This window comes from Vulpes vulpes, chromosome 7, assembly GCF_048418805.1.
Source record: "Vulpes vulpes isolate BD-2025 chromosome 7, VulVul3, whole genome shotgun sequence".
NCBI lineage: Eukaryota > Metazoa > Chordata > Mammalia > Carnivora > Canidae > Vulpes > Vulpes vulpes.
The window spans coordinates 40,136,119-40,150,891 of NC_132786.1; the positions used below are offsets into that span (position 1 = coordinate 40,136,119).

General features: G+C 48.6%; 2 protein-coding genes across 4 annotated transcripts in view; one reads left to right on the forward strand and one right to left on the reverse strand.

Annotated features, from left to right (window-relative positions):
• Window positions 1-4,171, forward strand: part of LOC112916091 (low-density lipoprotein receptor-related protein 2-like) — a 45,431-nt gene extending 41,260 nt beyond the window's left edge. For 2 of the 3 annotated variants that reach the window (XM_072763581.1, XM_072763580.1), the window contains exons 31-32: window positions 1,425-1,902; window positions 3,274-3,561. In XM_072763581.1, the coding sequence (XP_072619682.1) occupies window positions 1,425-1,902; window positions 3,274-3,421 (626 nt within the window). In that variant the 3' untranslated portion in view covers window positions 3,422-3,561. Of the gene's footprint in view, window positions 1-1,424; window positions 1,903-3,273; window positions 3,562-4,088 lie in introns of those variants that run through there. The other variant, XM_025993530.2, reaches the window with a different exon arrangement.
• An 8,567-nt stretch (window positions 4,172-12,738) lies between these two features.
• CLDN23 (claudin 23) lies at window positions 12,739-14,079 on the reverse strand. Its single transcript, XM_072763579.1, has 2 exons — window positions 14,006-14,079; window positions 12,739-13,975 (listed from the first exon to the last, which is right to left on the reverse strand). The coding sequence occupies exon 2, from the start codon at window positions 13,956-13,958 to the stop codon at window positions 13,179-13,181; it is 780 nt and encodes a 259-aa protein (XP_072619680.1). The 5' UTR covers window positions 13,959-13,975; window positions 14,006-14,079; the 3' UTR covers window positions 12,739-13,178.
• Window positions 14,080-14,773: the final 694 nt, after the last annotated feature.

The following is a 14,773-nucleotide window of genomic DNA, read 5'->3' on the forward strand; positions in this document are numbered from 1 at the left end:
GAGTTGAGGAATCCAAGAGCATGTGGATAAAGCTGCCATGTTAGTGTATACCACTGTCAGGTTACTTCTTAAATGCTAGCTGGGAGCTAGTGGTTACAGAGATGCTGCTGCCAAATCCTGCCTTCACGGAAAGCTGTTTTCATGGTGAGTCAGCTGAGCAATGGGGATATCAATCACCATCTTCACATCCTACAGCTTTGGCTCTAGTGGTATCCAAGTCGTGGAAGCTGTAGAGCTGAAGAAATGGTGAGCTCAGCACTGAAGCTTGTAACTATTAAGAAAACAAAGTGGGAAAGGCATCTTAACAGTGAGGAGTTCTTATCAATTTCTGAATTTAAATCCTTATCATCCTCAAAGCTGATGAGTGGAATGCCACTTGTTACCCCGAATGACATCATCTTAAATAGGAAAGTTAATAGATTTTGATTCCTCATGGTTGATTCTATGTTCTCATGGATGAGGATGTTTTCTCAAAAACCTCATGTTACGGTGACTGTAGGAGTCAGGTCAGTGAGCAAGAAATGTGTCACCTTCACCATCTCGTGTTAGAATTAAACCAGAAGCCTAACCGACCGTCACTGGTTCTCCCATCCTGATGACCAAGAGTTGGCTCTACTTCTCAATAAGTATTTCTCCCTGGCTTGTACGTGAAACTTTTTTGGAGGGGGTGGTACTGGGTATGAAAAGCTAGTCTGGCTTCCTCTGGAAATACCCACTTGTCAGGGACCTTAAACTGCCCAGGAGTGGAAACACTCCTGTAACACCAACCTAAGGCAGAGGCAGTAGGTGGTTTTATTGCTAACATGGGTACCTTTCCTCCCCTTAGTTTGGTCTTTAGTATTTATATACTGAATGATGCTTGTGCCAACAATGATGGAGGATAGGATGAAATGTCTTACAGGCAAACTGAACTTACAGGTTGTTGGTTAGAAGCACCCTCCTGCCCACTACTGCTACCAAATCTGGTCCAAGATTTACAGCTTGTAGATCTTGATAAACCTTCACTTTACTTGCACACACACACACACACACACACACACACACACAAATTCGTATTTACAGATAAACTTACATCTTAAAATCTTTCTGGATATTTACCACTTAGATCTACCATACTGTTGTTTATAGAATAAAATTTTTTTGTAACTGAGGGAATGTTCCATGGCTAAACCTGGGCATACCATCATTTAAAAATAGATTATAGATATGATAGACTGGTCCTGAAACCAAACATTTTAAGTGCTTTAGAATACGCAGCTTTTTATATGTTTTTAATAGTTTTTTAGTCAGCCAAAAGGTAATGGTAATGATTTGATGATTTCATAAATTCAAACTCATCTAGAAGATGAGTCTTCTAGAATTCTTGTTCTTCTGAAATCGTTTAACTGACAAATATGGGGATATACCCATATCTGTTTTTGTAGGTATCTATCCAGATAAAACCCATTCAACACCAGCATCTAAAAATGCAGAGGCTGGAAAAAGGTTGAATCCAGAAGCCTCTCTACCTCTCCGAGCTACAAAGCCCACCAAGGCCAGATATCCGAGTCTAGAAGGGGTGAATTATCCTATTGGGAAAACACTAATCCCTCCAGTTTCTGCTAGAGAAAGCAAGATCTCTGAAACCAAGGAAAAAGGCGAGCTTGTTCAGCCCAAGGACCCACAGAAGGCAAAACATCTGCTCTGTAGCACAGATTTCTGTAATGGGAGGGGAATCTGTACCATGGTAGGAGGGCTGAGAAAGTGCCGCTGCCTGATGGAATACAGTGGAGAGTTCTGTGAAGAGCCAGCACGTGGACCTGCACCTGGCTACATCGCCCTCAGCTTAACCGTTGTCTTATCAGTTGTTCTAGTAGCTCTGGGAGCATTTGTCTATTTCAGAAGAGCACACAAATTAAAAAGGTGAGCAGCTCTTAATGTCCTCATGGTAGAGTTCATTCCAAAGAAGCCTTATAGGATTCGTGGGGTTGGAGTTATCCCTCTACCCTAGGAACTTGTCCTCCAGGGAAGGATCTAGGTGAATAAGCAGCCTGCTTACCTGTTGGATGACCTGGAGGGACAACAGAGGTCACCTCTTTGAGACCTGGGGGCACACGATATTGTAAGGGATAGGAGGCATTTGCGCAGGTGAGAGCTGCCTTGGCAGTAACCAGTGGCACAATCTCAGGGGTGAAGTGATGAGATTCTTTACCATTGAGGCCAAGTTCATGCCAAGAACTGCAGGAGAAACTCAGAGGCATGTTAGTTTGCCAGGGCTGCTACAACGAATACCACAGACTTGGGTGTCTTAAACAACAGATTTCGTTTTCTTAGTTCTGGAGGCTGCAAGACTGAGATTAGTGTGTCTGTGGGATTGGTGTCTCCTTGAGTTATAGATGCAGACTTACCTCCCTGTGTCTTCACTGGTCTTCCCTCTGTCCATGTCTATGTCCTCATCTCTTCTTATAAGGACAGCAGTCCTATTGGATTGGGGCCCAGATTGACGAGCTCATTTGAACATAAATACCTCTTTAAAGACTGCCTTCAAAGATGGTTACACTCTGAGATACTGGGAATTAGGATTTCAACATACTGACTTGGAGGGGATATAAGTCAGCCCATAGCAGGAGGTGAAATACACTCAGGGAAGATTTAAAGAAAGCACATTGTTTTGCCTAAGAGCAAGAGAATATAAAGAAATACACAAAAATAGCAAAATGTTGGCTTAGAGTAGGGATGATGACAAAATCGGCTTTAGTATAGGAAGTGACAGTAACTGAGGACACTGACTACTAGGTTACGCATGCTGGGGAGGGTCCGTCCACTCTGTGCTGGGGGAGGGCCAGTAGGCAGCCTATGTACCCAGAAATAGAGAAGGAAAGTTTTAAAAGTTAATCTCTATCAAGCCAGCACTCACAGACTGAAGAAAAGCCCAGGAGAAATGGTGTAGCTTGGCCCAAGCCAACGAGCACTGGTTAAGATGGACTTCCTTAGCTCACCAGCATCCAAGCACCACTAACTTGTCCTTGGATTCCGTTCTCCTTGACACCAATTAATAGTGTCCCCCAGTTGAAAAGATGTATTACTTCAGAGGTTAAGTGAATGCCTAGTAACAAATCATAATTGACTCCGGTATCACCCATTCTAGGTCATTTGATTCATCCAAAAGACAGAACACAATTCCCATAGCAATGGCCTTTGATAGGAGATGAGTTGGCCCTTTCTAAGTATAGACCCATCCCAGCGTCAGCCTCAAGGAACAACTCTTTTGACTCTTGTTTCTTTGATTCTTAGAAATCATGCAGCGGCATCGAGAAATTTGACCCGCCGTGAAGAAAATGGCCAAGAAGAGGAGAATCTAATGAATAGTGAGACTTTTGTCAACGAAGCCTATGATGAGCAGGTATGCCTGGGAAGGGTCTTTGAGGAGAACAGATTGTGAGATACAGCCAAAGAATGCCCCTTCTGAAAAGTCTGAGCTGGGTGACAGTAGGCAGTGTTAACTCACAGAGCTTTTTGTGTTGGGTGAATGATGCTATTATGTGTTTTAAACTAATGTTCAGTGACTTGTTTATCTTTAGTCTCCGTTCGGTCTCTAGTTCCAACCAAAGTGAAATGTGCATGAAGTAGTAATCAAGACATTCAGATTTTGGTGAACTTCCACAAGGGGCTCAGTACCATGGTGAGGTGGGATGTTATTAGAGTTAGTTGGAGTTACCCCTAAAATTATGCCCCCCTGTGATCTCTCCTAATCTCCCCTTCACTCAACCCCCCCTGTGTTTTGTTTTCATAGTGTGTATTCAGGGGTACCTGGCTCAGTCAGTAAAGCAAATGATTCCTGATCTCAGGGCCTACTAACGTCAAGGCCCACACTGAACATAGAGCTTACATAAAAAATAAATAAATAAACAAGTAAATATTTTAAAATCTGTATCTATATCAAGGGGCACCTGGCTGGCTCAGTCACTGGAGCATGTGACTCTTGATCTCAGGGTTGTGAGTTCGTGCCCCACGTTGGGTGTAGAGGTTATTTAAAAAATAAAATCTTAGAAAAAAAACAACAACTATGCTAGTGTATATTCTCTGATTTCAAGTCTCTTTTCCTACAGGAACTGTTAACTTCTTTACAAACCGACTAACCTTATGATAAAAAGAGAGCTGAAACATCTCAATAAAAATTGTTTATACGTTGCATTGTGTACTGTTTTAACATCTGTAACTTACTGTAACTGTGTGCTGAAATGGTAACTTATTAAAATAACTGCTTTTGAAATTGGCGGAGGTCATCTGGTTTTGGTAGTAGGTGTTGGAAGACTGAATATTTGCAGGTGGGGTCAGATTTCAGGACAAGCTCCATGTGATTCAGGTTCTGGTTTAGCTACAGAAACTTTCTGATCCCAGCGTGCCTGGCCCAGTGCTAGTCTGAGGTTCTGGACTTGAATCTTGGCTTTGTCACTAACTCTGAGGTGTATTTAATTGCTCTGAACGGGCTTCTGCTCTGAATGGGCTTCTCCATCTTACAAAAGGGAAAGATCGCTCTTAAATCTTTACCTTTTAGGTAAAGGTCATGTTTCTGCCATGTAACAAGTATTCCAGTATTCTTTATCACTCCCTCTCAGATACATTTTACTGCAAAGTTAGTAGTCACTTTTGTTGAAAATCTATACAAATGGTGTTTTTCTTATGCTCTCATTTGATTCTAAAGCTAAGTACAGTTGACCCTCGAACAACACAGGTTTGAACTGCACGGATCCACTTATATGCAGGTTTTTTTCAAGCAGTACACACAATACTGTGAATGTATTCTCTCATGATTTTCTTGATAATATTTTCTTGCCTCTAGCTTACTTTATGGTCAGAATACAGCACATAATACGTATAACATACAAAATATGTTTTAACAGACTGTTACAGGTAAGGCTTCTGGGCAATAGTAGGCTGTTAAGTTCGGAGGGAGTCAAGTTATATGTGGATTTTCTACTGCAGTGGGGGCGCCCCAACTCCCGTTTGCCCAAGGATCAACTGTATAGGTCAATCTACTTTACAGATGTAGAAACGCAGACAAATGGTTTAAGACTTGAAGTAAAGTGGGTAGACACTGGGGGCCTCAACACAGAGTTACAAGTGTGGACTGGGGTTCATCCCAAAGAGCTCTTGCCTGCTGGGGAAACATGCAGATACTACTTAGATCCCAGACTCCCTTTGACCCTGCAGAATACATCTTCCTTCACCCTTACGTAAGTTCCAAGGGCACTAAATCTGTGATGGGACACAGGTAACAGGAGTATTGTCTAAAATTCAGCAGCAACCTTCGGCAGAACACTTAATAACAAAACTATTTCCCCAATGATAACAAGGGGATTAACAGAACACACATCAGGCCAATGGAGCATCGCATGAAAATACAAAAATGCCTGTGCACTGCTTAGTGCCTAGTACCAGAGGCTGAGAACCCTAGTCCAAATTATAATCGCGACTTGACTTGGAAGTCTTTCCTTGCTTGGATTTTTTTTTTCTAAGCTATTCATATTTAGCTTCTTGCAGGATGATTTTGGTAGGCTACCAAGGGTCATGAGAAGTCCTAGGCTTATTAATGTGGGTATGGTACACAAAATCAATTCTGCTGTGCAGCCAAGTATAAACATTCCAAATACAGATCAACTTGACCGGAAAAACAAATGCTGGGAGCTCCGCCCTCCCTGAGGCTGGGAGACACACAGAGCAGCATTAAGTTTCCCCAAGTGCTTAGCTATATTTGAGAGAAACCAGTTCAGCACCCAAGTGCCTGAGACCCCTCGCCTCCACAGAGTGACTCTTAGGTTTCTCTTGCCACCTCTCCCAAGAGCCATCTCCCTGCCATGTTGGCTCTTGGCAAGGCTCTACCCCTATCTGAGGAGAAGTGAGTAAAAAAGACACAAGAGTCTGGCTTGAAAACCTATACAAATGATGTGCAGCAGCAATACCACTTTGGACATCTTGAGCTATTGCCTTCACCTCCTTCAGACCTGAGACTTCCAAGGCTGAAGTTCTGGCCAGCTCTGTCTACTTCCTACTTCCGCAGTCTGTCCACCAGAACATTACTCCGGCCCCCCCTGCTACTCTGCAAGCCTCACTTCTTGGTTAGACCCCCCGCCGACACATCAACCGTTTCTTTTTCCTGGGGCAAAGGGTGGCTGACTGCTGCCAAATCTGTGTATCATGTGGGCACCCCTTCCTTCCACCTCCTTGCCCGGGCTTAGCTACGTCTTTTCTTATCTTTGGCCTCCTATGAATGTGTGTCTAAGTATCATTCCACTTGAATCTAGTTTGACACATCCTGTTTTGCTTCCCCAACTCAAGAATTTACAAGACGCCTCTGAACGTCTATTTCACAGGAAAGACTTAAATCTAAATGTCAGGAACTCATTCATAAGATTAACAATGCCTAACCACCCCTACTCCTAAAATTGGCTTTATTATGTCAGTTTCATAATCTTACCTGTTTGAAGCAATGGCACGTTAACTGTAAGAGCCGCCTTTGTGATGATCTCTATATTAAGTGTTAATTTCTTTATTTCTTTCCACCTAAATAGATGAAGCTCTAACCCCATAGCAGATGTAAACATTTGAATTCCTTATAGAAACTTGACATCTGTAACCGGATAGTAGATTTGGGTTTTCCTCTGGAGGGACAGGAGCTTTAGAAAAGTTTTTTGGGAAAAAAAAAAAAAAAGTTTTTTGGTTCATGCTTTAGGTTGAGAGCGCCCTCTGCAAAACTTGACCTTTTCAGTCTACAGCAAGTAGGTTAAACACTTGATACTCTTTTTAGGAAATAAATGGGGGAGATCCTTGATGATGGGAGGGATGCACCGTGTTCCTACTATTTTAACTGCTGAAAGGTCTGTTAAAAAAGGTGTGTTAGGGATCCCTGGGTGGCGCAGCGGTTTGGCGCCTGCCTTTGGCCCAGGGCGCAATCCTGGAGACCCGGGATCGAATCCCACGTCAGGCTCCCGGTGCATGGAGCCTGCTTCTCCCTCTGCCTGTATCTCTGCCTCTCTCTCTCTCTCTCTCTCTGTGTGACTATCATAAATAAAAAAAAAAAAAAAATTAAAAAAAAATTAAAAAAAAAAAAAAAAAAAGGTGTGTTAGTGGAATGCCTGGGTGGCTCAGTGGTTGAGCATTGGCCTTCAGCTCAGGTTGTGATCCCCAGGTCCTGGGATCGAGTCCCACATCAGGCTTCTCTCTCTGCCTATGTCTCTGGCTCTCTCTGTGTGTCTCTCCTGAATAAATAAATAAAATATTTTTTTAAAAAATCTGTTAAAAGAGAAATCAGGAACTAGAACATGGAGTTTGTTGCCATCAGACTAGTTACTAAATCTATAGGTCAGTCCCCTTCCTCAGGCTTCACTGTTCATATTTGCTTCTCTCCTCTCAGCCTCATCTAATTCCCAAGACTTAGGTATCACTCTCAAGATATCAAATTTAGAAAGGCTCTATCATGGCATCTAACTCAGCCTTCCCAGTTGTACAGATGAGAAAACTGAAATCCCTCAAGGGTGGCGTTTACTCTGTCAGGAAGCACATGTCCCCAAATTCTAAAATCACAATGCCCCTCAATGCTGGGATGAGGGGCAGCTCTTTGGGAGGCACTGACATGACCGTGGGGATTGGGGAGAGCGGTGGCAGGGGCCTTTGCCACGTGAATGGCAAAGGTGCTGGGTATCTGTGAGTGCACCTGCCATCCCCGGGCGCCTGGACCTCATGCTGGTTTAAGAGCACGGCTGCGCCCACCTGCCTGTCAGAGGTGTTGGGCAGGCTGGTGGACCAGAGGGCAGTAGAGTTGTCTTTACCTCAGTTTTAAGCCCGCCTCGCCACTCACCAACACTAGAGAACCAGGCCACCTGGTCGGCATTGCCTGCCCCACACCCTCCACCCCAAAAGCCTTGTCCGCATTTTCCTTGGTTTGGACAAATGTCCTTATTTCCCTGTGTCCAGTCCTGTGTAATGGAGATGTCCTGGAAGGGGTCATTTTGATGTGTGAAACAAAGGCAGAGGGAAACGTAGATAAAATTCAATGTCCCTATAACCTGCAGCCCTTTGACAAATACTGGACGCAGTCAGAGTATTGCTTCCTCCAGGAAGCTCCCAACTGTCTAAATGCCTTGCTGGGGGAAAACCAACCTTGGTTTGACAATAGCAAGGCCTCTGGTGTCCTGTGTCTTCTTTAGTAGATGAAGATCCTTTTGGAACTTCCCTTATCTTTACTTCCCCCAACCCCAAAGTATATAATCATCTGTTCCTAATAATCCTGGGGCAGTGGGAGCAGCAGCAACAGCTCTTTCTGCCCATGGGGCTTGTCCCGTGCTTTAATAAAACCACCATGCTGCACCAAAGACAGTCTCAAGAATTCTTTCTTGGCCGTTGGCTCTGGACCCCACCAAACCTCACCTATATATTCAAAAACTGCAATTTTACTGCGTGCAGTAAGGAAAGAGAAGAATGCGTGTGGAGGTCATTGAGAAGATTGAGAATTGCACACAAGTCTTTTCTTTTTCCTTTCCTGGCCTCACACAAGTTTTTATTTGAAGTAATGATGATGTCTCTTACTTTGTTCCCCTCACATGGGGAAAATCTCATCCATGATGCATTGGGACCAGAGCAGGCACCGGTTGTGCTGGACTGGTCTTTAGAAGCAGATTATAACCCAGTTCATGAAGCTGCTCCTATGCCCTCTCCCACCCGTCCCTCCCCCACCCCTGTAGGCAGGTGCCCTTAGGCCACAGATGACTCTCTGTGTACAAGACAAGTTGTGTCTAGGGCAAGGAGATACTTAGGGCACGGAAATAGATTTTAGAGCTAACTTTAAGTTATTAAATTTCTCACCGGACCTGAACAAGTGTTAATACCCACTCTGAGACTACAAAAATACATAGAAACCTCATGCCCTTATATTAAATTCAGAGATAAGGTAAGTACGTCGAGAAAATGACACATTTAAACATGTGAATGATATGTTCAAATATGACCCCTCGAAGCTGATGGGGGAAAGCACCATTTAGGGGGTGTGGGGGGGGGTGAACACATAGGCCTTGGCCAAGCCATGAATGGAATTTAAGCTGAGAATGGATGACACATAAAGAAGGTCCTGAGATTTTAAAAGACATGATTGACAGGCCTTCATTTTAAGAAGGTGAGATCAAAGATATGGGGTGGGCATGGAGGCGAGATCCACAGCTCCAGGGATGTGACAGGGCCCGGAGATTTGAATTTCTTTCTTTGTTTTAAATTTTTTAATTTTTTAAAAAATATTTTATTTATTTATTCATGAGAGACACAGAGACATATGCAGAGAGAGAAGCAGGCTCCATGCAGGGAACCCGATGTGGGACTTGATCCCAGGCCCCCAGGATCAGGCCCTGGACCCAAGGCAGATGCCCAACTGCTGAGCCACCCCAGGCATCCTGAGATTCAAATTTCTGCCTCTCCCTACTGCACCACGGTAGGATAGGATGTTCCTCATGAGTTAGTCACACATTGAATTGTTCATTTTTGATTCTGAAGACATTCTAGAAAAGACTTTGTTCCAAGCTGTATTGTCACCTCAAGAAGCTCTTCCCCTGACAAAGGGTAGAGGGCAAGAGTTCCCCAGCCTCACTCAAAGGTACCTCCAGCTTGCTCCTGTCCTTGGCAGGCAGTTCTAGAGCGAAGCAGAAGCAAACCATGCTGATGCCAAGCCTGCTGTGCTACTGATAAACAGGAAAGCTTGGTTCTTGTCTCACGGAATCCAAGAATGAATCTCGCGGACAAAGGAAAATGAGTAAAGGGGTAGAAGTTTATTAAGCAAAGATACAGAGGAAGCTGTCCAGGAGTGAGGGGGTCCCAACAGGGTTGTCACTGAGGCTTGTAGGGTTGAGTCTTTTATTGAGAACCAACCAGGGAACCTAAATCCTTTTACCATATCTACTGATATCACCATAGTGAGTGGGGACTAGTGGTAACATCTTTAATGGCTTATTTCCTTTTTCAGGGTCCCGTAATTCTTTTTGGCCACAAGTAACCGTCTCTGGCACCTGGGACAGGGTGGTCTGGCTTTAGCTCTGGTTTTCTTTCATCTCCACATTTTTTGGATTTTTGTGAGACTGATTTCACGGCCCCCTACCTAGCCCCATTTGTCCCTAACTCATTATCACTGTTCTCTGGGGCCTGGAATGTTCCCCTCTCTCTTCTTTCCATTCTCTGCTCAAGCATCACCTCCTTCCTGACCACCTTGCCTAAAAGGCCCTCCCTTGTTCCCTCCAGTCCTTGTCCCTGGTCTATTAGTCATCATTTTCCCTGTATGGAGCTCTCATGCTTGAGTGCGTAGGTTCCACAAAGGCGGAGCCTGCCATGGTTGTTTTCCAAGGTATCCACAAATGGGCTGACAAAACGACAGGTGTCTTCCCACCCACTGGTTGGATGACCCATGCAACCCAGAGGAGAGGGGTGGAGAACACCTCTGGCAGCACCTCCTACAGCTTCTGCAAGGGCTCAACAGCTTGGGTGCTGAAAGCCTCAGCCCTCCTTAGTGAGGACAGGCTTCTAGATCAGAGCCGGGCCAGCCAACGGGTGGAGCAGGAACCCTGCGAATGCGGGAATGCGGTGCTGCTCCACTTTCACACATTCCTCATCTTGCAGGAACAGTTTGAGCAATCCCGAGAAGACTTCGCCCATCAACTGGGGACACCTACTTTGTGATTGGGATCCTTAAGAACAGGCTGTGATGGTGCAAGGCGGCGGGGGAGGGCTGGTGGCAGTGCCGTTCCCCAGCGTGTGCTCCCCGTGGGGAGGCGGCCGGGCTAGCCGGTGTTGGGTTTAGGATAAGCTCACACCCACAGCGGTGGCTGCTGACGCTCCAGCCTGGTCTAGGGTCTTGAGTGTGTCAAAGCCATTGTCGCTTTGTGCTTTTGTAGCCCCAGAATGACCCGTGTGCCCCAAACAGATCCCAGTCTGATGCAGGAGTGCCTTTCCATGCTGTCTTGAATACTTTTTTTTTTGCAAAAACCAGTTTGCATTTTTTAAAAGGGAGTTTTGGTTTCATTTCTGTTATGCTAGGGCAAAAACAGAGCTCTAATTCTTGACAACAAATTCTTAGTCGTGGGGGAGGGGACAAGGGTTTTGAGTATAAGCCACAGGAGAATAATTGGGCAGGGAAGAAAAGTGAAAACAACAAAACGCTAGTTTTGTTTTCAGCCAGGCTTCCCTGAGTAATATTTGGAACTGTTATGCAGGCAAGATTCAGTAAATTCAGTAACTTGCTAGGAGCTCAGTATCTTTGTTGTCTGCTGGGTCCTGACTTCCCAGACCCTTAACCAATCCCTGCCTTTCGGAGGTGTTAGCAGGGAAAGCAGTGTTGCCTTTTCTCCTTCTGGCTCTCGGTTCCCTGGAGCAAGTGCCCTATCTCATCCTGGCAGCAAACTCTCAAAGGTCTGATTCTGTGCAGCCTGTTGGGATTGCAATTTGAGTGAGGCACGGTCCCCAGGAAAGCCTTGCAGCCCTAAGCGGGGTGGGGTGGGGGGTGGGGGGGGACATGAGCTAGGGCTCCTCCTGGGAGCTAGTGAGGAAGTCAGTTTCTGGCCTCACTCCAGCCCAGTTCCATGACAATTTGCATTTGAAAGAGATCACCAGGTGATACACCTGCACTTTAAAGGTTTGGTTGCAAAAAGGTAGAAATAGGTGATTTGGGGCATTAAGGGCTTGGGAAGTGAAAGTATCCTATCCCTTCCACTGTAGTAAGTAGGGTGTGCTGCTTAGTTCCTTCTGCTGCAGCCCTGTTGCCAGTGCTTATGGACCTGAATGTTCCTACCTCTGAGTTGGCTTTTAAGGGGAAGATTCAGCTCAGGGAAAGGCGCCCTTAAATCAGCCGCTTGAAATGAGAGCTGGTCCTGCCCGCGACTTAGTCTCCTCCATGGACCAGAGCTGCCTACCTGTGATTTTCGGCACCACCGTTTACAAAAGGAAATGATTTCTAGTCTCACTTCATGCTGGAAACTGGAGCTTCTAGCTTTCTCTACAATAGACTGGGCTTGGCTGAAAAACGGCACGGAACTTGGAAATAAAGCAGTCAGGGATTTAAGTGGGGCCCGTCGGCTCCTTTTAGCAAATCTTATGCTAAAAGGGGGCAAAGATATAAGTGCTAGATTTCAGAAACAGTGCCGAAGCAGCCAGGGTGTTGTTGGCAACGAATGATTAAGCTCCCAAAGTTTGTACTGGAGACAAAAAAAAAAAAAAAAAAAAAGCTTTTGTGTGTATACTGAAACTCTGTGTTCAGCTTTTATTTATAAACAAGAGGTCTATGCCCGTGTTCCTTAAATATCTTTGTTGTTGTTGTTTATGATAGACATAGAGAGAGAGAGGCAGAGACACAGGCAGAGAGATAAGCAGGCTCCATACCAGGAGCCCGATGTGGGACTCAACCCCGGGACCCCAGGATCGCGCACTGGGCCAAAAGCAGGCGCTAAACCACTGAGCCACCCAGGGATCCCCTAGGCCCATGTTCTTTAACTCAATGTAGTGGGCGGGTTCCATTGTGTACCAACTATTTATGGTCCTCTACGTCCAGGGTGAGGTAGCCAAGGCACAGGGCAGCATAGGGTTCGTCCGTTCAAACCCACCTGGCTCCTAGGAGAGAAACTTCAATGACCTCGAACTTTCACACAAAAAAATAGATAGAGGCGAATCCTATGTATACTTGAAGAAATGTGCATATGAGTCAATCAAGTTACTCCACAAAAGCTGCTGGTATTCGTGCGGCTCTAAGTTTATTTTACGAGCTTCAATCAAACAGCCAGTAACTGGTCTCTTGAGAGTTTGCAGGCAAATAAGTTATACAGCGGGGTGGCGGGGGGTGGCGGGGGGGATGTAAAGTTCAGGGGCATTTCCGGATAGTGTGTGCAGGTGCTACAAGGGTCTCTGAACCTGTGTTGCTGGCTCGGACTTGTGGTTACCGCGTCCACACGGTGCACAAAGGAGCCTTTTTCCAGAGGTCCTCCGGCGTCAAGGATGAGAAGCTCGTCCCCCGAGGACCCTCGTCCCCTCTGGGGAAGGGAACTGAGCCCTACAGGAGGGAAACCCCAAAGCCAACCTGACCGAGCGTCCGAGCAGCCTCCGTGGCCCCAGGAGCAGATCAGCCTCCAGAGCGGTCCCAGGCACGCGTCCGGGGTGGGTGTCCGAGGGCGCCGCGCCTACAGGTCGGAGTCGCAGGGCGGCGGGGCGGCGGCGGGGGCGGCGGCGGGGGCGGCGGGCGGCGGGCGCGGCAAGGGGAAGCCGGCGGCGGGCCGGCCGGGCGGGTGCGGGCCGGGGCCGCGGGGCTCCACGGCGGGCGCGGCCCAGTCGACGTGCACGGTGCTGAGGCTGCCGCGCCGCGCCGCCCCGGGGGGCTGCTTGCGGCGGCGGCGGCGGAGCTCGGCGCAGGCGGGCGCGAGGCTGAGCGCCAGCGAGGAGCCGCCCAGCAGCAGCAGGCAGCTGCCCAGGTAGCCCAGCACCAGGCTGTAGCCGGCGTGCACCGTGGCCGGGCTGGCGTCGGCGGGCAGGACGGCGCGGTCCGCCAGGCGGTGCGTGTACCAGGACACCGGCGCGAGCCCGAGCAGGCCGGCGGCCGCCAGCCCCACGCCCGAGAGCCCGGCCAGCGCGAAGCGCGGCTCCTCCCGCCAGCAGCGCACGCCGAGCGCCGCCAGCAGCAGCCCCAGGGCCGCGGCGGCCAGCGACGAGGGCATGAGGGCCCGCGCGGCGCGCACCGGCGCCGCCTCCAGGTAGCCCCAGCGGTCGGGCTGGCCGCACTGGCGCTCGCGGCTGCTCTGCTCGCGGCACAGGTCCCACAGGCCCTGGTACAGCTCCACGTCCACCGGCTGGTCGAGGAAGCCCTTCACCAGCCGCCAGCCGGGCGTCAGCGTGGCCGTCAGGTTCAGCAGCAGCCCGCAGGGCGCGAGCACCAGGCCCAGCGTCATCACCGCCGGCGTCCGCATCCCGGCGCCCCGCGCACCTGCCGCCCGCGCACCTGCCGCCCGCGCACCTGCCGCCCGCGCACCTGCCGCCCCGCGCACCTGCCGCCGGCCCCGGCCCCCGCCTCCCTCCGCCGCCACCGAAACCGGCGCGCGGGCGGGTGACACCGAAACCGCGGCCGCCCGGTGGGAGGGGCGCGGGCCCGGGCGCCGCCGGCCTGCGGAGGTCGCTCCGCCCCCGCTCGTGGCGCGGCTCCGCGGCGGGCGGGCGGGCCCCGGGGGGTGGGGGCGCCGGCTCTGCCCGTCCCGGCGCCTCCCGCGGTGGGCTGAGGCGGCTGCTGCGCCCCCCGGGTCCCCGTCGGGGCGCGGGCCCGGGGAGCGCACCTCGGTGCCCAAGGAGCCTGGGCCAGCGGGCTTCGTCGACTCGAAGAATCGGAGGGACTGCGTTTCTGGCGTGCGGCCAGAGGATATTATTTTTATTTATTTCTTTAAAGACTTTTTATTTATTTATGAGAGACAGAGAGAGAGAGAGAGAGAGAGAGACACAGGCGGAGGAAGAGCAGCCTCCATGCAGGGAGCCTGATGTGGGACTCGATCCTGGGACTCCAGAATCACACCCAGGCTGCAGGCAGCACTAAACTGCTACGCCACCGGGCTGCCCAATTTCCTTCCATTGTATGGCTGAATGATATTCCACTGTATGTATACACCACATTTTGTTTATCCATCCATCCTTTGATACACACTTTGATTGCTCTCACCTTCTGAGTTGCTCTGTGGGTGATTAGATGACATTTCAGGGCCTTGAATCAAAAAGTCATGCTCTAGAAGCAGAGTCT

Bases quoted from the DNA above. Each gene is read 5' to 3' on its own strand.
- CLDN23 (XM_072763579.1), bottom strand. From the start codon at position 13,958: ATGCGGACGCCGGCGGTGATGACGCTGGGCCTGGTGCTCGCGCCCTGC.